Here is a 22727-nt window from a genome sequence, read left to right on the forward strand (position 1 = left end):
CACCCCCAGATCAGATATATACAGAACCTCGTCATTATCACATTGACCACCCCCAGGTCAGATATATACAGAACCCCTACATTATCACATTGAATACCCCCAGATCAGATATATACAGAACCTCCACATTATCACATTGAACACCCCCAGATCAGATATATTCAGAACCTCCACATTATCCCATCGACCACCCCCAGATCAGATATATACAGAACCTCTACATTATCACATTGACCACCCCCAGATCAGATGTATACAGAACCTCTTCATTATCACATTGACCACCCCCAGGCCAGATATATACAGAACCTCTGCATTATCACATTGACCGCCCCCAGATCAGATATATACAGAACCTCTACATTATCACATTGACCACCCCCAGATCAGATATATACAGAACCTCTACATTATCACATTGACCACCCCCAGATCAGATATATACAGAACCCCTGCATTATCACATTGAACATTCCCAGGTCAGGTATGTATTAAATTTTGCTTTGCTACTCAATGACTGAAAGTTACTGTTTCGTATGATCCAGTTATTTAAAAGGATCAATGGGGCGCTATGTTTATTATGCTGTACATCTCCCTGTTCTGCTCAGTTATTGAAGAGCTCCCCCTAGTACAGTGGACTCGCCCTGCTAGGAGATCCATATCTGTCTGCAGTTAATCTGAACACAGATTAATTGCTGAGTGTCAGTCTGTGATGTGAAGCTATGGTCAGTAGGAACTGGGTTGTGACTGTTCCATTGCATTGAAGTTATGATTGTTCACACTAGTCAGCAAGTTATCAAGAACATATAAGAAAAGAAATAGAAGCAGGATTAGGCCAATTGGTCCCTCAAACCTGCCCACTAAACAATAAGATCTGCCCCAGGCCTCAATAATACTTCATATAATCAAAATCCACGACAAGGACAGTGCAGGAACCAACCATACCAATATCAGTGAGTAGAGACATTTAAACCCAGCTGAAGGTTAATCCTGTTTTTATTTGCTTTCCTCTTCGCTCCTCTCCAGGTGAATATTGCTGAGTTTCAGTTCCAAGCTTATTTAGAAAAGGCCAATCTCCATTGGTGAGCTGAGGTGGATTGTTCAACCACAGTAGGATTAACCTCCTTGCATTCTCACTGATGTCCATGCAAATGCTTTTCAGCAATGCTGAATGTGCTGTGATTGAGAGCGGAGCACTTAAGTTCAGTTCAGATATGCTAACTCAGTACAGGGATAAAACCCATAACTTTCGGATGGATGTAACTCTATGTCACAGTGTGGGGCTTGTGTGTCCAGTAGCTCTTTATAAATTTTCAGGAGTTGCTTGAGGTTTCACCCCTGCTTTCCCTCAGTTTTATTAAAATGATAATGTGCCCCCTCATTCTTCATCTCCAGCCTGTATGTCAAGTTTCCTCATGATTGTGACTGATCTCAATCCTCTGTGGAGTGGACTGCTTTCACAAGACCACGTGCAGGGAATGTGGTTTAACCTTCTCCTCCTCCTTCAGCTCTGGGAGCAGAGTTCATGAGCTGTGGCCCGAGTTTTCAATCTGACCATTCTGCGATTTCTGCCCATTCCCGTTAGTGGCAGAGGACATCCCAGTGAACCATAACCTTCGAACTGGAATGGGGTTTAATTCCATTGATCAGTCTTGCCTGTGCTTCATCGCAAGCTTTGTCTGCAGCCTTACAACTCAAAAAGTGGTGGAAGTTAGTTCAGGGAAGGATTCCCCTCCTGCTGGTTACACACAGTCTGTGTAGCTCCTCCTTGACCTGACCCTGTCAGCACCTAATCGTATCTTCCTGTTTTCTTCATGCAGTGTTTAACTGGACAGGAGAGGAGGTGATCGAGTGGCTCATCAACTATGTCGAGTTACCACAATATGAAGAGCACTTCAGAAAACTACACATAAATGGGCATGATATGCCAAGGTTTGTATATGTCAACCTCATCCAGCATGGGTCAAAGTACACCTCCTCCTCACCCACACCCTCTCCCCCACCCACTGCGGATCAGACACAGAATTTGCCCCAATCTGCATTCAGCGCTGCCTCTTTCCTCATAGTTCCTTCAAGTATTTGTCCAATATGGATAATGGCTTTGAACAGACTAAATATGCACAGGCTAAATATGAAGAGCTGGGGCATGCACAGACTAGATGGGCTGAATGACCTCTTTTTGTGCTGCACGTCTCTCCAGAAGAAACGCCAAAATGTTAATGCAGAAACCCATGATTGTCACATTCAAAAAATGGTGTGTTGTGTTTTATTCCCTAATCCAGCAAATACCTTTCTGTGGTCTTATGATCATTGTTGCAATAGAAATCCTAACCTTGTATGTTATCTAATTAATATCCTGCTTTATCAGCTTGGCTCTTCTTTCAAGTCCTGCTCCAGAGACTAATCCAGGACTGAGGGGGTGCTGCACTGCGGGAAGGTCAGTACTGAGGGAGTGCTGCACTGTGGGAGGGTCAGTACTGAGGGGGTGCTGCACTGTGGGAGGGTCAGTACTGAGGGAGTGCTGCACTGTGGGAGGGTCAGTACTGAGGGAGTGCTGCACTGTGGGAGGGTCAATACTGAGGGAGTGCTGCACTATCGGAGAGTCAGTACTGAGAGAGTGCTGCACTGTCGGAGAGTCAGTACTGAGGGAATGCTACACTGTCGGAAAGTCAGTACTGAGGGAGTGCTGCACTGAAGATCCCATGGCATCATTAGCTGAAGAACAGGGGAGTTCTCCCAGTATCCTGGTAGCAGTCCTCCTTAGTGGGCCACATTTAAAACAACAAGTGGTTATTCATCTCCTTGCTGTTTATGCACGTGAAGAGAGTGCAAGTAGTTGAGTATTTTACTGTACTCAGATTAAGACATCATTTAAAGTAAAATTGGTTTGGATGCTGAAGAGGAAATGATCCTGCTGCTGTACTTGCTTATGGCATGTCAGAGTAATGGATTGTATGTGAAGTGCTTTAAGATGTTTGAGACACACAATAAGGAGCTCTATAAGTGCAGGGTTAGTGAAAGAAAGGCTTGCATTTATTTCTGTTGCCCCTTTCACAAACTCAGGATGTCCCTTTACAGCCAGTGAAGTACTTTTACTCACTGTTATAATGCAGGAAATGTGGCAAGCAGTATGCGTACAACAAGCTTCCTCTAAAGGCATGTCATAATGGCCAGATTTGACAATTAGTTTCCAAAGAGCGGTCACATTGGACTTGAAACTTTAATTTTGTTTTTCTTTGCATAGATGCTGTCAGACCTGCTGAGTTTTTCCAGCATTTTTGTGTTTATATTATAATTAGTTTTATTTATTATTTAATTTTTTTTTGCGATGTGTACATCACTGGGATGGCCAGCATTTGTTGTGCATTCCTAATTGCCCTTGAACTTTGTGGCTTGCTTGGCTTTTTCAGAGGGCAGTTAAGAGTCAACCACATTGCTGTGGATCTGGAGTCACATGTTGGCTGGACCGGAAAATGTTGGCAAATTTCCTTGCCTAAAGGACATTAGTGAACCAGATGGATTTTTTATTGCCATGGCTTCCTGGTCTGCATTACTGGTGCTCTCTCTTAATTCTAGATTTATTAATTTTATTTAAATTCCACCAGGTGCCTTGAAGGGATCTGAGCCCATTACCCTGGGCCTCTGGATTACTAATCCTGTGACCAAACTGCTATGCTACCATGTCCTCAATTAATTTTTTTTTATTCGTTCACAGGATGTGGGCTTCGCTGGCTGGGCCAGTATTTATTGCCCATCCCTAGTTGCCCTTGAAAAGGTGGTAGTGAGCTCCCTTCTTGAACCACTGCAGTCCATGTGGTGTAGGTACACCCACAGTGCTGTTAGGAAGCAAGTTCCAGGATTTTGACCCAGCGACAGTGAAGGAACGGTGATATATTTCCATGTCAAGATGGTGAGTGACTTGAAGGGGAACTTGCAGGTGGTGATATTCCCATCTATCTGCTGCCCTTGTACTTCTAGATAGTAGTGGTTGTGGGTTTGGAAGGTGCTGTCAAAGGAGCCGTGGTGAATTCCTGCAGTGCGTCTTGTAGATGGTACACACTGCTGCTACTGTGCGTCGGTGGGAGTGAATGTTTGTGGATGTGGTGCCAATCACTTTATTTCATCCTGGATGGTGTTGAGCTTCTTGAGCGTTGTGGGCGCTGCACTCATCCAAGCAAGTGGAGAGTATTCCATCAAACTCCTGACTCGTGCCTTGTAGATGATGGACAGGCTCTGGGAAGTCAGGAGGTGAGTTACTCGTAGCAGAATTCCTAGCCACTGACCTACTCTTGTAGTCACAGTATTTATATGGCTAGTCCAGTACAGTTTCTGGTCAGTGGTAACCCAGGATGTTGATAGTGCGGTATTCTGTCTTGTTGGAGATGGTCATTGCCTGGCACTTGTGTGCTGTGAATGTTACTTGCCGCTTGTCAGCCCAAGCCTGGATATTGTCCAGATCTTGATGCATTTGGACAAGGGCTGCTTCAGTATCTGAGGAGTCGCAGATGGTGCTGAACATTGTGCAATCATCAGCGAACATCCCCACTTCTGACCTTATGTTGGCAGGAAGGTCATTGATGAAGCAGCTGAAGATGGCTGGGCCTAGGACACTACCCTGAAGAACTCCTGCAGTGGTGCCCTAGAGCTGAAATGACTGACCTCCAACAACCACAACCATCTTCCTTTGTGCTAGTTATGACTCCAAATTAAATATTGGAATAAATATTGGACTCAGCACAGCAGGGAGAATTCTGCTCCTCTTTGAACAGTGCAGTGGAGTCTTTTACGTACACCTGAGTAGATGAGGCCTCAGTTTAACATATCTCCAAAGGATAGGACCTCTGACAGTACAGCACTCTCTCAGTACTGATGGGATTGTCAGCCTGGTTTATGTGCTCAAGTCTCTGGAGTGGGTCTTGAACCCACAACTTTCGGAGTCAGCATCTGGGGAAAGAGGGACAGAAGCTTCATGGGAGCAACTGTGCTGTGATCTGAAGTGGGATCTTTCATACTAAATTGGAGTCATACCTATACACAGGAAGATGGTTCTGGTTGTTGGAGGTCAATCAACTCAGTTCCAGGACATCACTTCAGGAGTTCCTCAGGATAGTGTCCTAGGCCCAACCATCTTCAGCTGCTTCTTCAAAGACCTTCCTTCCATCATAAGGTCAGAAGTGGGGATGTTCGCTGATGATTGCATAACGTTCAGCACCATTTACGACTCCTCAGGTATCGAAGCAGTCCATGTTCAAATGCAGCGAGACCTGGACCATATCCAGGCTTGGGCTGACGAGCGGCAAGTAACATTCGTGCCACACAAGTGCTAGGCAATGACCATCTCCAACAAAAGAGAATCTAACCATTGCCCCATGACATTCAATGGTATTACCATCACTGAATCCCCCAGTATCAACATCCTGGGGGTATCATTGACCAGAAACCGAACTGGACCAGTCATATAAATACTTGGCTACAAGAGCAGGTCAGAGGCTAGGAACCCTGCGGTGAGTAGTAAATCACCTCCTGACTCCCCAAAGCCTGTCCACCATCTACAAGGCACAAGTCAGGAGTTTGATGGAATACTCTCCGCTTGCCTGGATGAGTGCAACTCCAACATCACTCAAGAAGCTTGACACCATCCGGTACAAAGCAGTCCACTTGATTGGCACCCCTTCCACAACTCTCTCCACCACTGACGCACAGTAGCAGCAGTGTGTACCATCTACAAGATGCACTGCAGCAACTTGCCAAGGCTCCTTAGGCAGCACCTTCCAAACCCACGACCACTACCACCTAGAAGGACAAGGGCAGCAGATAGATGGGAACACCACCACCTGGAATTTCCGCTATAAGTCCCTCACCATCCTGACTTGGAAATATATCGCCGTTCCTTCACTGTCGCTGGGTCAAAACCCTGGAACTCCCTCCCTAACAGCACTGTGGGTGTACCTACACCACATGGACTGCAGTGGTTCAAGAAGGCAGATCACCACCACCTTCTCAAGGGCAATTAGAGATGGGCAATAAATGCTGGCCACACCCCATAAATTAATTTTAAAATTAATTTAAAAAAAATTAAGCAAGTATTTTTCTGGGGCAGGGATCCTGTGGAGACAGCAAGACGCTCAATGTGTGAGATTCCCTTGACAACAGATCCCAGTTATTGGCTGAAGGGAGTGTTTTATCAGCACTGGACAGGAGTGTCTACACATTGAGAGCGTCTGTTTATTTGCCCCCTTTGCTTCATGGAACCTGTGGCTTTTAAAGACCTGGTTGATTGGATATTGGGAGAGGTGGTAAAAAAGCTTGATTAAGCATGTGGATTTTAAGAAGCGACTTAAAGAAGAGAGTTGTGCAGAGGTTTAAGGAGGGAATTCCAGAGTTTGGGGTCTCGGCAGCTGAAGGCACGGCTATCAATGGTGGAGCGATTAAAATCAGGGATGAGCAGGATTCCAGAATTTTGGAGGTGGAGGTCTCCGAGAGTTGTGGGATTGGAAGAGATTGCAGAGATAGGAAGGAGTGAGGCCATGAAGGCATTTGAAAACAAAAGATGAAAATTTTAAGGTCAAGATATTGCTTAACTGGGTGCCAATATAGGTCCATGAGCATAGGGGTGATAGGGGAATAGGATTTGATGCAAATAAGGACACAGGGAAGCTCAGGTATATGGAGGGTGGCAAATTGGAGGCCGACCAGAAGAAGAACATTTGAAAGTTAGATCTAGTGGTGACAAAGGCACAGACGAGGGTTTGAGCAGCTAAATGTTGGAGGCAGGGCCTAAGTTGGGTGATGATACCGTGGTGGAAATAGGCTGTCTTGGTGATGGAGTGGATGAGGGTCTGGAAACTCCTCTCAAATACAACTATAATTTATGTAGCTTCTTTACCAGAGTGAAGTGTCCAAATATGCTTCATAAAATTCAACACCAAACCAAGTGAGATATTAAGACTAGTCACCAAAAGCTTGGTTAGAGAGATGGGTTTTGAGAAGCATCTTCAAGGAGGAAAGAGAGGTGGAGAGTTTTGGGGAGGGAATTCCAGAGCTTGGGCCCAGGCAACTGAAGGCACAGCCACCTGTGGTGGAGCATTTAAAATCGGGGATGCGCAAAAGGCCAGAATTGGAACAGCACAAACCCTTTCTCAGGATTAAATAAGACATTGAGGTTCTGAATAGCCTGGTTCAGCCTCCAACAATGGCCAGAGAGAAATGGAGTCGGAGGCTCGGTAACACAGGGTACATGTGGCAGGGACTGAAGTCAGTGGCTTCAGTTTTATTGATATTCAGTTGGAGGAAATTTTTGCCCATTCAGCACTGTGCCAACAAGCAATCTGACAAGTTAGAGACAGTAGAGAGGTTGAGAAAGATAGTGGTGAGAGAGAACTGGGTGTTGACAGCATACATGTGGAACCTGATGCGCTTCTGCGTCATGTTGCTGAGGAGTAGAATGTAGCTGAGAAATAGGGTTAAGGATTAGGGTTGGCACATCTTTGTGACACTTACTGTTTTCTTAACAGAAGCACAGATCACGCAATCAGTCTTTGTTTGCATCTCTTTTTTTATTTCAATACAGAGTTCTCTAGAACTTTCTGAAATAAGGTGGGGGAGTTGCTATCTGATGATTTTTAAAGCAAATTAATTTTATTACTTCCTTGACAGTGATGTGGGCGGTGGTTAGAGAAAGATTAAATTAATAGTGGCACCCGACACCCACTAGAGCACAAGTGGGAGATCACAAGTGCAGAATAGAGGAGTTTTTCTCGCCTAGTTCTAATAAATTTGAATCTTTATCTCTATTTTTATTTCATGGGATGTAGGCATTTCTGGCAAGGCCAGTGTTTATTGCCCATCCCTAATTGCCCTTGAGAAAGTGATGGGGAGCCACTTACAACTGATTGGCTTGCTAGGCGATTTCAGAGAGCAGTGAAGAGTCAACCATACTGTGGGTCTGGGGTCACGTTTAGGCCAGACCAAGTAAGGACAGCAGAATTCCTTCCCAAAGAACATCAATGAACCAGATGGGCTTTTACAATATTCGATCATAGCTTCATAGTCATTATTATTGAGACTAGCTTTCAATTCCAGATTAATTGATTGAATTGAATTTAAATGCCACTAACTACCATGGTGCGATTTGAACCTTTGCCCCTGGAGCATTAGCCTGAGCTTCTGGATTATTAGTCCAGTGACATCACCACTATGCACTATGTCACCGTCTCCCCACCAGTATTATAACACTGCCAAATGGAGAATTTGTAATAACTCCTATAGATTGGATTACAAGTTTACTTGTGTAAAGTCAAAAATATTTAAAAGAACGTGCATTTATTTAGCACCTGTCACTGCCTCCAAAAGTCCCAAAGCTTTACAGCCAGTAAAGTGCTTTTGAAGTGTAGTTACTGTTGTAATATAGGAAACGTGACAGCCAATTGTCATGCGGTAAGCTTCCACAAGCATAATTGTAATAGCAACCAGTTAATCTTTCTAAGTGACTGTTTGTTGAGGTATAAATATTGGCCCAGACAATGGAGGGAACTCCTCAGCTCTTCTTTAAGTAGTGAGGATTGGATCTTAACTACCTGAGAGAGCAGTTGGGGACTTCGTTTAACATTTCATCTAAAGATGGCACCCCTGACAGTGCAGCAAAAATAACAACAACCTGAATTTATACAGTAGCTTTAACATAATACAACATCCCAAGGCATTTCACAGAAGCATTTTAAAACAAAATTAGACACTGAGCCACATAAGACCATGAGACATAGGAGCAGAAATTAGGCCATTCGGCCCATCGAGTCTGCTCCACCATTCAATCATGGCTGATAAGTTTCTCAACCCCATTCTCCCGCCTTCTGCCTGTAATCTTTGATCCCCTTACCAATCAAGAACCTATCTATCTCGGTCTTAAATACACTCAATGACCTGGCCTCCACAACCTTCTGTGGCAATGAATTCCATGCATTTACCACTCTGGCTAAAGAAGTATCTCCTCATCTCTGTTCTAAAAGGTCTTCCCTTTACTCTGAGGCTGTGCCCTCGGGTCCTAGTCTCTCCTACTAATGGAAACATCTTCCCCACGTCCACTCTATCCAGGCCTTTCAGTGTTCTGTAAGTTTCAATCAGATCCCCCCTCGTCCTTCTAAACTCCATCGAGTATAGACCCAGAGTCCTCAAACGTTCCTCATATGTTAAGCCTTTCATTCCTGGGATCATTCTTGTGAACCTCCTCTGGACCCTTTCCAGGGTCAGCACATCCTTCCTGAGATATGGGGCCCAAAATTGCTCACAATATTCTAAATGTGGTCTGACCAGAGCCTTATAAAGCCTCAGCAGCACGTCCCTGCTTTTATATTCTAGTCCTTTCGAAATAAATGCCAACATTGCATTTGCCTTCCTAACTACTGACTCAACCTGCAAGTTAACCTTAAGAGAATCCTGGACTAGAACTCCCAAGTCCCTTTGCACTCCAGATTTCTGAATTCTCTCCTCATTTAGAAAATAGTCCATGCCTCTACTCTTCCTACCAAAGTACATGACCTCACACTTCCCCACGTTGTATTTCATCTGCCACTTCTTTGCCCATTCTCCTAACCTGTCCAAATCCTTCTGCAGCCTCTCCACCTCCTCAATACTACCTGTCCCTCCTATCTTTGTATCATCTGCAAACTTAGCCAGGATGCCCTCAGTTCCTTTATCTAGATCATTAATGTATAAAGTGAAAAGTTGTGGTCCCATCACTGATCCCTGCGGAACTGCACTAGTCACCGGCCGCCATCCTGAGAAGGACCCCCTTATCCCCACTCTCTGCCTCCTGCCAGACAGACAATCTTCTATCCATGCTAGTACCTTGCCTCTAACATCATGGGCTCTTATCTTACTGAGCAGCCTCCTGTGCGGCACCTTGTCAAAGGCCTTCTGGAAGTCCAAGTAGATAACATCCATTGGCTCTCCTTTGTCTAACCTACTTGTTATCTCCTCAAAGAATTCTAATAGATTTGTCAGGCATGACCTCCCCTTGATGAAACCATACTGACTTTGCCCTGTTTTACCATGCACTTCCAAGTATTCTGAAATCTCATTCTGAATAATGGACTCTAATATCTTACCAACGACCGAGGTCAGGCTAATTGGCCTGTAATTTCCCGTCTTTTGCCTCACTCCCTTATTAAGCAGGGGGGTTACATCAGTGATTTTCCAGTCCTCTGGGACCCTCCCTGACTCCAGTGATTCCTGAAAGATCACCACTAACACCTCCACTATCTCTTCAGCTATCTCCTTCAGAACTCTGTGGTGTAATCCATCTGGTCCTGGTGATTTGTCCACCTTCAGACCTTTCAGTTTTCCTAGCACCTTCTCCTTGGTAATGGCCACCATACTCATCTCTGCCCCCCCCGATTCTCATAAGGTGATATTAAGGCAGATGGACAAAAGCTTGGACAAAGAGGTAGATTTTAAGGAGTGCCTTGAAGGTAATAAAGAGTTGCAGAGGTTTAGGAAGGGAGTTCCAGAGCTTCAGGTTCGGGTAGCTGAAGGCACAGCCACCATTGGTGAAGTGATAAAAATCAGGGAGGCTCAGCAGGGCAGAATTAGAGGCGCGCAGAGATTTCGGCAGGGTGGGGATGTTTGTGAGGCTGGAGAAAGTTACAGAGATAGAGGGAGGTAAGGCCATGGAGGGATTTGAAAACAAGAATAAGAATTTTGAAGATAAGGCATTGCTTTACCAAGAGCACAAGAGTGATGGGTGAATGGGATTGCGTGTGAGGAAGGACAGGGGCAGCAGAGTTTTGGGTGACTTCCAACAGTGCTGCACTCTGTCAGTACTGACCCTCCAAAAGTGCAGCACTCCCTCAGTACTGATTCTCCGACAGTGCAGCACTCCCTCAGTTCTGACCCTCCCACAGTGCAGCACTCCCTCAGTTCTGACCCTCCCACAGTGCAGTACTCCCTCAGTACTAACCCTCCGACAGTGCAGCACTCCCTCAGCACTGACCCTCTGACAGTGCAGTGCTCCCTTAACTGACCCTCTGACAGTGCAGCACTCCCTCAGCACTGACCCTCTGACGATGCAGCACTCCCTCAGCACTGACCCTCTGGGACTCATTTTTTAAAAATTCTTTCATGGGATGTGGTCATCGATGACCGGTTCAGCATTTGTTGCCAATGCCTAAATCTCCTTGAGAAGATGCTAGTGAGCTGCCACCTTGAACCGCAGCAGTCCATGTTCAGAACTGGATCGTATTTTATGCCTGAAAATTCTTTATCTTTTAAATGCCCCTGGCTGAGGGCACCAAGCCTATTGGATTCATTGCCTGACTTCGGATATGATGACTGGGCAAATTACCAGCTGGATATGAATGACAGAGGCTATTTGGGACGTTGGCTTTGCATTTACCCTCTTGAGAATATCAGTCGTGTTGTTTTTCCATTTGAGCATCCGGATTCTTGAACCAGCCTCCTACCTCTATCCACCTTTGAACCTTATAGGCTAAATTTTAGGCTTCTTACATTCTGGTAGTGCTGCTAGATTTGAGTTGACAACCTCTGGGTGTGGTTTGACTCCTGAACAGAAAGAGCTATCCATCTTTTTCTGCCAGAGACTGTCGTTTATCTCAGAATCGTCATGCTGACAGCTTTGCTTGCCTTTGTGCATCAATTGCATCGAAAGGAAGGTATCACTTGGCTGAAGTACATATTGGGTAAATAGAACAACCCAGGCAACTGCTTCAGTTGAAACCACATGCCCAAGAGTAAGCTGAGTTCTAAAGGAGAGGAAAGGTGAGCACAAGCAACTGGCAGTGTTATCCCCTTATTCTACAATACTCACTTGGGTCCTGGGATGTATTAAGTAGTGCCATACAGCATTTGCATCTCAAAATCACTGTGCTCAAATTGTTTTGGTCATAGATAAACACAGCGTGATCCCGTGCGCAGCACAACACTATAAACAGTAGTGAGAACTAAACACACAAGACAGTATTCAAGTCCTTGCTCGGGGCGAGGGCAAGTCTCAATCTGTAGTCATACTGAGAGAGCAGCCCTGACATCATGCGGTCCATGCGTGTCTTACAATGTATACTCAGTCTGTGAGGTGTGGCACCTAGTCTGTGAGAACACGCCCCCCACCCCCACCCTTTTCCAGGTCCCCATAAAAGGGATTGTGTAAATGCAAGTTGTTCTTTTCATTTGGACAGTGGAGGGGTGGGGCTGAAGATGGAGGGTAGATACCAGTCTGTGTATTGTCAGCTCTGGAGATAAAAGTATGAATGCTGGATAGTAACTGAGCCATGCTTGTCTGGGTTTATGTCCTTATTTCAGAGTTAGATCCAGGGAAACAACTTCTCACTTCTTGTAAACAAAAACAGAATTACCTGGAAAAACTCAGCAGGTCTGGCAGCATTGGCGGAGAAGAAAAGAGTTGATGTTTCGAGTCCTCATGACCTTTCAACAGAACTGGCCCAGTTCTGTTGAAGAGTCATGAGGACTCGAAACATCAACTCTTTTCTTCTCCGCCGATGCTGTCAGACCTGCTGAGTTTTTCCAGGTAATTCTGTTTTTGTTTTGGATTTCCAGCATCCGCAGTTTTTTGTTTTTATTCTCATTTCTCGTGTTCCCCATAAATGTACTTTGTTCGCTGTTGAATCACGATTCTCTTTTTATTGCCTTGACTTGATTCTGTAGTTATTGCATTTAGTGACACTTTGATTAAATGTAATTTACTGAGCTTTGTGTAGTAATCGCTTTCTACACAATTAGGCATTGTGTGTATATTCAGACCCTGCTTAAAGCAGAGATAAAAACAAAAAAACTGCGGATGCTGGAAATCCAAAACAAAAACAGAATTACCTGGAAAAACTCAGCAGGTCTGGCAGCATCGGCGGAGAAGAAAAGAGTTGACGTTTCGAGTCCTCATGGCCCTTCGACAGAACTTGAGTTCGAGTCCAAGAAAGAGTTGAAATATAAGCTGGTTTAAGGTGTGTGTGTGGGGGGCGGAGAGATAGAGAGAGAGAGAGGTGGGGGGGGGTGTGGTTGTAGGGACAAACAAGCAGTGATAGAAGCAGATCATCAAAAGATGTCAACGACAATAGTACAATAGAACACATAGGTGTTAAAGTTAAAAACAAAAACAGAATTACCTGGAAAAACTCAGCAGGTCTGGCAGCATCGGCGGAGAAGAAAAGAGTTGACGTTTCGAGTCCTCATAGCCCTTCGACAGAACTTGAGTTCGAGTCCAAGAAAGAGTTGAAATATAAGCTGGTTTAAGGTGTGTGTGTGGGGGGCGGAGAGATAGAGAGAGAGAGAGGTGGGGGGGGTGTGGTTGTAGGGACAAACAAGCAGTGATAGAAGCAGATCATCAAAAGATGTCAACGACAATAGTACAATAGAACACATAGGTGTTAAAGTTAAAAACAAAAACAGAATTACCTGGAAAAACTCAGCAGGTCTGGCAGCATCGGCGGAGAAGAAAAGAGTTGACGTTTCGAGTCCTCATGACCCTTCGACAGAACTTGAGTTCGAGTCCAGGAAAGAGCTGAAATATAAGCTGGTTTAAGGTGTGTGTGTGGGGGGCGGAGAGATAGAGAGACAGAGAGGTGGGGGGGTGGGCTGTGGTTGTAGGGACAAACAAGCAGTGATAGAAGCAGATCATCAAAAGATGTCAACGACAATAGTACAATAGAACACATAGGTGTTAAAGTTAAAGTTGGTGATATTATCTAAACGAATGTGCTAATTAAGAATGGATGGTAGGGCACTCAAGGTATAGCTCTGGTGGGTTTTTTTTTTATAATGGAAATAGGTGGGAAAAGGAAAATCTTTATAATTTATTGGGAAAAAAAAGGAAGGGGGAAACAGAAAGGGGGTGGGGATGGGGGAGGGAGCTCACGACCTAAAGTTGTTGAATTCAATATTCAGTCCGGAAGGCTGTAAAGTCCCTAGTCGGAAGATGAGGTGTTGTTCCTCCAGTTTGCGTTGGGCTTCACTGGAACAATGCAGCAAGCCAAGGACAGACATGTGGGCAAGAGAGCAGGGTGGAGTGTTAAAATGGCAAGCGACAGGGAGGTTTGGGTCATTCTTGCGGACAGACCACAGGTGTTCTGCAAAGCGGTCGCCCAGTTTACGTTTGGTCTCTCCAATGTAGAGGAGACCACATTGGGAGCAACGAATGCAGTAGACTAAGTTGGGGGAAATGCAAGTGAAATGCTGCTTCACTTGAAAGGAGTGTTTGGGTCCTTGGACGGTGAGGAGAGAGGAAGTGAAGGGGCAGGTGTTGCATCTTTTGCGTGGGCATGGGGTTGTGCCATAGGAGGGGGTTGAGGAGTAGGGGGTGATGGAGGAGTGGACCAGGGTGTCCCGGAGGGAGCGATCCCTACGGAATGCCGATAAGGGTGGTGAAGGGAAGATGTGTTTGGTGGTGGCATCATGCTGGAGTTGGCGGAAACGGCGGAGGATGATCCTTTGAATGCGGAGGCTGGTGGGGTGATAAGTGAGGACAAGGGGGACCCTATCATGTTTCTGGGAGGGAGGAGAAGGCGTGAGGGCGGATGCGCGGGAGATGGGCCGGACACGGTTGAGGGCCCTGTCAACGACCGTGGGTGGAAAACCTCGGTTAAGGAAGAAGGAGGACATGTCAGAGGAACTGTTTTTGAATGTAGCATCATCGGAACAGATGCGACGGAGGCGAAGGAACTGAGAGAATGGGATGGAGTCCTTACAGGAAGCGGGGTGTGAGGAGCTGTAGTCGAGATAGCTGTGGGAGTCGGTGGGTTTGTAATGGATATTGGTGGACAGTCTATCACCAGAGATTGAGACAGAGAGGTCAAGGAAGGGAAGGGAAGTGTCAGAGATGGACCACGTGAAAATGATGGAGGGGTGGAGATTGGAAGCAAAATTAATAAGTTTTTCCAAGTCCTGACGAGAGCATGAAGCGGCACCGAAGTAATCATCGATGTACCGGAGAAAGAGTTGTGGAAGGGGGCCGGAGTAGGACTGCAACAAGGAATGTTCCACATACCCCATAAAGAGACAGGCACAGCTGGGCCTAGAGCTGGTGTTAAAGTTAAAGTTGGTGATATTATCTAAACGAATGTGCTAATTAAGAATGGATGGTAGGGCACTCAAGGTATAGCTCTAGTGGGGTTTTTTTTATATAATGGAAATAGGTGGGAAAAGGAAAATCTTTATAATTTATTGGAAAAAAAAAAGGGAAGGGGGAAACAGAAAGGGGGTGGGGATGGGGGAGGGAGCTCACGACCTAAATTCAATATTCAGTCCGGAAGGCTGTAAAGTCCCTAGTCGGAAGATGAGGTGTTGTTCCTCCAGTTTACGTTGGGCTTCACTGGAACAATGCAACAAGCCAAGGACAGACATGTGGGCAAGAGAGCAGGCTGGAGTGTTAAAATGGCAAGCGACAGGGAGGTTTGGGTCATTCTTGCGGACAGACCGCAGGTGTTCTGCAAAGCGGTCGCCCAGTTTACGTTTGGTCTCTCCAATGTAGAGGAGACCACATTGGGAGCAACGAATGCAGTAGACTAAGTTGGGGGAAATGCAAGTGAAATGCTGCTTCACTTGAAAGGAGTATTTGGGCCCTTGGACGTTGAGGAGAGAGGAAGTGAAGGGGCAGGTGTTACATCTTTTGCGTGGGCATGGGGTTGTGCCATAGGAGGGGGTTGAGGAGTAGGGGGTGATGGAGGAGTGGACCAGGGTGTCCCGGAGGGAGCGATCCCTACGGAATGCCGATAAGGGTGGTGAAGGGAAGATGTGTTTGGTGGTGGCATCATGCTGGAGTTGGCGGAAACGGCGGAGGATGATCCTTTGAATGCGGAGGCTGGTGGGGTGATAAGTGAGGACAAGGGGGACCCTATCATGTTTCTGGGAGGGAGGAGAAGGCGTGAGGGCGGATGTGCGGGAGATGGGCCGGACACGGTTGAGGGCCCTGTCAACGACCGTGGGTGGGAAACCTCGGTTAAGGAAGAAGGAGGACATGTCAGAGGAACTGTTTTTGAATGTAGCATCATCGGAACAGATGCGACGGAGGCGAAGGAACTGAGAGAATGGGATGGAGTCCTTACAGGAAGCGGGGTGTGAGGAGCTGTAGTCGAGATAGCTGTGGGAGTCGGTGGGTTTGTAATGGATATTGGTGGACAGTCTATCACCAGAGATTGAGACAGAGAGGTCAAGGATGGGAAGGGCAGTGTCAGAGATGGACCATGTGAAAATGATGGAGGGGTGGAGATTGGAAGCAAAATTAATACATTTTTCCAAGTCCTGTCGAGAGCATGAAGCGGCACCGAAGTAATCATCGATGTACTGGAGAAAGAGTTGTGGAAGGGGGCCGGAGTAGGACTGCAACAAGGAATGTTCCACATACCCCATAAAGAGACAGGCATAGCTGGGGCCCATGCGGGTACCCATAGCCACACCTTTTATTTGGAGAAAGCTGCTTAAAGCAGCTTCACTTCTAGTGATTCTGAGTCATGTTCATGACAAGTTCCTGGCTGTGGTTTCAGCAGTACAATTAACACTGTAATTAGTCACCAGCATTTTCTTGTTAATGTCAGCCCATTCATTATCCAATTTGCCAACTCCTTCAAAAGCTTTCATTTCAGTCTTGACTCTCAATTATGGAGAAGCCTGGGTTGGCCCCAGGCCTTGGGAAGGGTGTGAGGACTTGAGAAAAGCTTCGTAAGAATTCTGTGCATGGGATGGGGAGAAGTTGTAGGATTTGCTGTTTAGTTCTGAGCTCTGAAGTTACCATGGTCCGGAGTACATTCTATACGGATGCTCTCTGTGGGGAAAGTGATTATAAGGCCTTGACTTGTACACTGGATTACTACATTATCCTTCCCCCCCTGGGATCTGGCTTTGACTCCAGCCCTGATTGTTGGTGGCAGTTTCCATTTCTACTGTTAAAAGCCCCAAGTGAAATCTCTTTTGGCATTTCAGTCTAGTTCATAAGTGTGTGCTAAAAGCCCAAAACTGGCTGCATTTCACCAAACTAATGACCGAAATAAAACACTGATATTGGTAAAAATGACGGTGAAGCTGTTAAATTGACTGATTCGGGACATACTCTCAGGGAAGTGTCCTCGGCCCAACCATCCTCAGCTGCTGCATCAATGACCTTCCCTCCATCATAAGGTCAGAAGTGGGGATGTTGGCTGATGATTGCACAATGTCCAGCACCATTTGCGACTCCTCAGATACTGAAGCAGCCCATGTCCAAATGCAGCAAGTCCTGGACAAAATTTGGGCTTGGATTTTTGCCACCGCCTCTGCATCCTAGCTAAGTGAGCTAAGGCTAAAGGTAAATTCACCTCTCCAGTTGAGATCTCCTTAGTATGGGATAGGTATCAAAGCAAGGCTGCATTAACCTGACAATCTTTTATTACATGGTATAGCAGGGTGTTTTCCCACTGAGCCATTAGGGAACATTGTAATCTATTGAATCTGTTGATACTTACATTAGAAACCAGAAGATTAAGATTTGGGTGATTAATGAACATTAGCAAAATAAGAGGATTTAATATTACCTTGAATGTATTGCTACACAGTGTATTATGCTTAATTTAATTATGCAGAATATATGATAGTGTAGCAGAAGTAGCATGAACTAGATTAAAGGGTACTGAAAATGCTAGCATGGACCAGAAGCTATGTGGTTTCACGTGCTGATTAGTATTGTGTTAAAAATGCTTTATATGAGGAGAAAGCCAAGAGGCCTTGCCTTATTGTCACTGCGAGTGTCACTCTTGCCTGGTCATCAGAGATGCACAAAATAGCCATTTTGATGTCATCTTGGATGACTCTTCATTTTCCCCCTTGAGGGTAATACCTGCTTGGCATTGGTTACAGCAGTTTACCTGACATGACTCAATGAGAAGGATGAAATAACCCGTGATTAACAAAGGTAGCCAAGGAGAGTATCCAGTCAAAAACTAAGGCATACAGAGCAGCGAAATTTAGTGATAGATCAGAGGATTGGGAATTTTTTTAGGAACCAGCAGCAGATGACTAAAAAGCTAATGAAGAGGGAGAAAATTGATTATGAAAGTAAATTGGCAAGAAATATAAAAACAAATAGCTTCTACGGGTGTGTAAAAAGAGTGGCTAAAGTGAGCGTGGGATCCTTGGAGGATGTGATTCAAGAATTGATAATGGGGAGCAGGAAAATGGCAGATAAGGGCTACAGGCCAAGTACTGGAAAATGGGATTAGAATAGATAGGTGCTTGATCGTCAGCACGGACACGATGAGCCAAAGGGCCTGTTTCTGTGCTGTATAACTTATAATTATGACTGGTAAGTAACAAGAAACATTTGGACCATACGTGTGCCAGGTAATGACCCTCTCCAACAAGGGAGAATCTAACCATCACCCCTTGTCATTCAATGGCATTATTGCTGAATCCCCCTCTATCAACATCCTGGGGGTTACCATTGACCAGAAACTGACCTGGACTTGCCATATAAATACTGTGGCTAAAAGAGCAGGTCAGAGGCTTGGAATCCTGCGAAGAGCAACTCATCACCTGACTCCCCAAAGCCTGCCCACTATCTGCAAGGCAAAAGTCAGGAGTGTGTTGGAACACTCTCCACTTGCCTGGATCGGTGAAGCTCCCACAACAGTCAAGAAGCTTGACACCATCCAGGACCAAGCAGCCCGCTTGATTGGCACCACATCCACAAACATTCATTCCCTCCAACACCGATGCACAGTGGCAGCAGTGTGTACCAGCTACAAGATGCACTGCAGCAACTCACCAAGGCTCTTTAGACAGCACCTTCCAAACCCTTGACCTCTACCATTTAGAAGGACAAGGGCAGCAGACACATGGGAACATCACCATCTGGAAGTTCCCCTCCAAGCCACACACAATCCTGACTTGGAATTATATCGGCATTTCTTCACTGTTGCTGGGTCAAAATCCAGGAACACTCTTTCTAACAGCACTGTGGGTGTACCTACATGATGTGGAATGTGTCGGTTCTAGAAGGTACCTGACCACCTCCTTCAAGGGCAATTAGGAATGGGCAACAAATGCTGGCCTGATCAACAATGCCCAGATCCCAAGAAAAAACTGTTGTCCTACCCGGTCTGGGCCTATATCTGACTCCAGTCTCATTCCAACAGGGTTTACTCTTAGCTGACCTCTGAAATGGCCACTGAAATGCATCAGAATTGCTACCAGCTGGTCATGAAGGCAGACCACCAACACCTCAGCAATGCCCGTGTACCACAAATGAAGAATATAAAAATACTTGGGATAAATACTTGGTGCAGAAAGCTGTGTTGCAAATTTGTTTTAGCTCTCTTCCCACACCAACATGCTTGATTCTGAATTGCCCTCTGAAGTGATCGAGTGACACTCAGGCCACCACCTCAGGGTAATGAGTGATGAGCAGTAAATACCAGCCTTGCCTGAGAATTAACATCTTTTTAAAGTCTCTTATTGATGAACAACCAAAGTTTAACAAGAGCAATTTTCAAGTTAAAGATTAAGTAATGTTGGGTTTTAGTCTCACTTTCTCTCCCAGTTCCCCTCCTTGGCTCTGATCTTTACCATCTTTGTTTTGATAGATTGGCTGTGAATAACCTCACCCTGGCATGCTCCCTGCTCAAAGTGAATGACCGCAGTCACCGGCAGAAACTTCAGCTGAAGGCTTTGGACACCGTACTCTTTGGACCACCCCTATGTAAGTTTTCATGTCACATTCTCCAGTTTAACTCCCTGCTGTTTCCCCCTTTGAGTCTTAAACCTGTCACACATCAATTATTCCTTTGGGAGGGAGGGTAAAGGCAAACCAGGGAGTGACATTGCTGTTTGTGTGTCAGGCAGCTGCAATGAAATGATTCAAGGAGGAGGCAGCTTTCCAAAATTCTCTTGATTTGTTGTGAACCATGAATTATCTATTAATTATGTCATTAGAAGATAAGAAATAGGAGCAGGAGTAGACCATATGCCCCCTCGAACTTGCTCCGCCTTTCAATATGATCATGGCTGATCTACTGCCTCAACTCAATTTTCCTGCCCGTTCCCCATATTGCTTAATTCCCCGGACACCAAAAACCTCTCCATCTCAGTCAATGACTCTCAACTCTTTGAGTGAAGAAATTTCTCCTCATCTCAATCTGTAATGATCAACCCCTTATCCTGAGATTTTGCTCTGTGTTCTTGATTCCCCAGCCAGAGGAAACAACCTCTCAGCATCTACCCTGTCAAGCCCCTTCAGAATCTTGTATGGTTCAATGAGATCACCTCTCATTCTTCTTAACTCCTGAAAATATTGGCTCAATTTACTCAGCCTCTCATCATAGGACAACCCCCTCTCCCCAGGAACCAATCTTCTGAACCTTCGCTGTACAGCCTCCAATGCAAGTATACCCTCCCTTAAATATGGAGACCAAAACTACACACACTACCCCAGATGTGGTCTCATCAAAACCATAAGACATAGGAGCAGAAATTAGGCCATTCAGCCCATCGAGTCTGCTCCGCCATTCAATCATGGCTGATAAGTTTCTCAACCCCATTCTCCCACCATCTCCCTGTAACTTTTGATCCCCTTACCAATCAAGAACCTATCTATTTCGGTCTTAAATACACTCAGTGACCTGGCCTCCACAGCCTTCTGTGGCAATGAATTCCATAGATTCACCACTCTCTGGCAAAAGAAGTTTCTCCTCATCTCTGTTCCTGTACAACTGTAGCAAAACCTCTTTATTCCTGTACTCCAATCCTCTTGCAACAAAGACCAACATGCCATTTGCCTTCCTAATTGCTTGCTGTACCTGCATGCTAACACTTTGTGTTCCTAGTATGGGCATTGTACACCCAAGCCTCAACATTTACAAATTTCACCCCTTTAAAAAAAAGTTCTGCTTTTCTATTCTTTTGACCAAAGTGAATAACCTCACACTTCCCAACATTCTACTCAATCTGCCACCTTGATGCCCATTCATTTAACCTGTCTATATCTCTTTACAGACTCTGTGTCCTCCCCACAGCTTGCATTTCCAGCCTGCTTTATATCGTCAGAAAGCCTTGATACATTGCTCTGTCTCTTCATCTAGTTCATTAATATAGATTGTAAACAGCTGAGGCCCCAGCAATGACCCTTGTTGCACTGCTGATAACATTCCTCTGAAGCATCTTGGCTTGGTTACTGTATTAATGGTGCCAAAAAATGCAAGTTCTTATTGTGGTGCTTGGTGGGTTAAGGAGTTGCACTGTCCCGAGAAAGACCACATTAATGGAGCAGGCAAAGTATAGTGAGTCTCAATTTCAGCACAACGAGGATATAGAGAAGAGGCAGAGTGAGCAGTGCAGGAAGTTGGTACCTTAGGATCGAAGGAGTAGTAACAATAGTAGAGTCTGAGAGACTGAGAAGAGAAGGTTTGGACACTGCAGTGACAGGGCCATTGCAAGTGAGAACCTAGTTGGTCCGTATACTGCCTGTTGGTGGAGGGATGTTTGAACATTTTCATAAATCCTTGAAGCAAGTTGGAAAGGTCTGTTCAAAGCACAGACGTCAGCTTTCTACAAATAACAACCCGGGCGCTAAAAATACAATGCCTTATCTCACTGCTGCTTCAAAAATAGGAAGTGATAATCTGAGTTTAATTTCAGCTGTTTAATGTTTTCGTTGACTTGGGGGTATGATGGCCTGCAGGAGCTGGGCAGAGAGCAGGTGAGATGATGTCAGTCATACTTCTTCATCATTGCTTCCCAATTCACATCACTGCCAACGTGCAGGCAGCTGTTTCGTTCCCACAGTTGGGAACACAACTTTAGTTATGTAAATATTAGAAAACGACGACTCCTTGTAACCTATCAGAAGCTATTGAATTGTTCTGGGACAGGGGAGAACCAAATGAAATGCTATGCTGCTCCCGAGGACCATACTGAGAGATAATGTGATTGTATTGCATAGGGTTACAAAAACAGGCTACTCCACCCTGCTCAGCTCTGATGGTGTTAATGCTCCTTAAAACCTCCACCCAACTTCCTCTATCTCAGCATGGTCTTATATTCCTTTCTCCTTCAGCTGCCTATCTAATTTGTATTTAAGTATTCACCTTAACCACTCCCTCTGGGAGTGAGTTCCACATTTTCACCACTCTGTGGGTAAAGAAGTTTTTCCTGAATTTTGTCTCGGATTTATCAATGGCTGTCTCATTTTTACAGCCCCATGCAGGATTGTATTGAGAGACAGTGTAATTAATAATGTGGTGTTAGTGAGCCCTGTACATTCATCCCTGCAGTTTAGTGTTCTTGTGAAGTGTGACTCTTAACACATTGCTGAGTGCGCGTGGACTTGCGACATGAAACTACATAGGTTCAGCTATAAAATCGTAGTCTTACTGAGACATGGCCAGTATGAGGAACGCAGTATCTTTGGTGGGTACTTGGAGTCTTCATCTGTACAGAGGGAGTTTTAGTCTGTACCTAGCCCATGTTGTACCTACTTTGGGAGTGTTTGATGGGGACAGTGTAGAAGGAACTTTACCCTGTGTCTAACCCCATGCTCTACCTGCCCTGGGAGTGTTTGATGGGGACAGTGTAGAGGGAGCTCTGCTTCAAATTTAATAGTGCTGTACCTCATCACATTTGATGCTGATGCTGGATAGGAGAAATCACAGTGATTTTCCTACTTGTTCTTCTTTGTGCCACTCCATGTTATTTCAACCTTCATATGTGGATTGTGCCCAATTCTGGGCACGGCAATTTAGGGA

At 45.3% G+C, this 22727-nt stretch overlaps 1 protein-coding gene across 9 annotated transcripts in view; it reads left to right on the forward strand.

Annotated features, from left to right (window-relative positions):
* stim1b (stromal interaction molecule 1b) overlaps positions 1-22727 on the forward strand; it is a 163696-nt gene that overhangs the window by 90027 nt on the left and 50942 nt on the right. For all 9 annotated transcript variants that reach the window (XM_041199071.1, XM_041199075.1, XM_041199072.1 and 6 more), the window contains exons 4-5: positions 1821-1932; positions 19572-19687. In XM_041199071.1, the coding sequence (XP_041055005.1) occupies positions 1821-1932; positions 19572-19687 (228 nt within the window). The remainder of the gene's footprint in view (positions 1-1820; positions 1933-19571; positions 19688-22727) is intronic.

Source organism: Carcharodon carcharias, chromosome 11 (genome assembly GCF_017639515.1).
Source record: "Carcharodon carcharias isolate sCarCar2 chromosome 11, sCarCar2.pri, whole genome shotgun sequence".
Lineage (NCBI taxonomy): Eukaryota > Metazoa > Chordata > Chondrichthyes > Lamniformes > Lamnidae > Carcharodon > Carcharodon carcharias.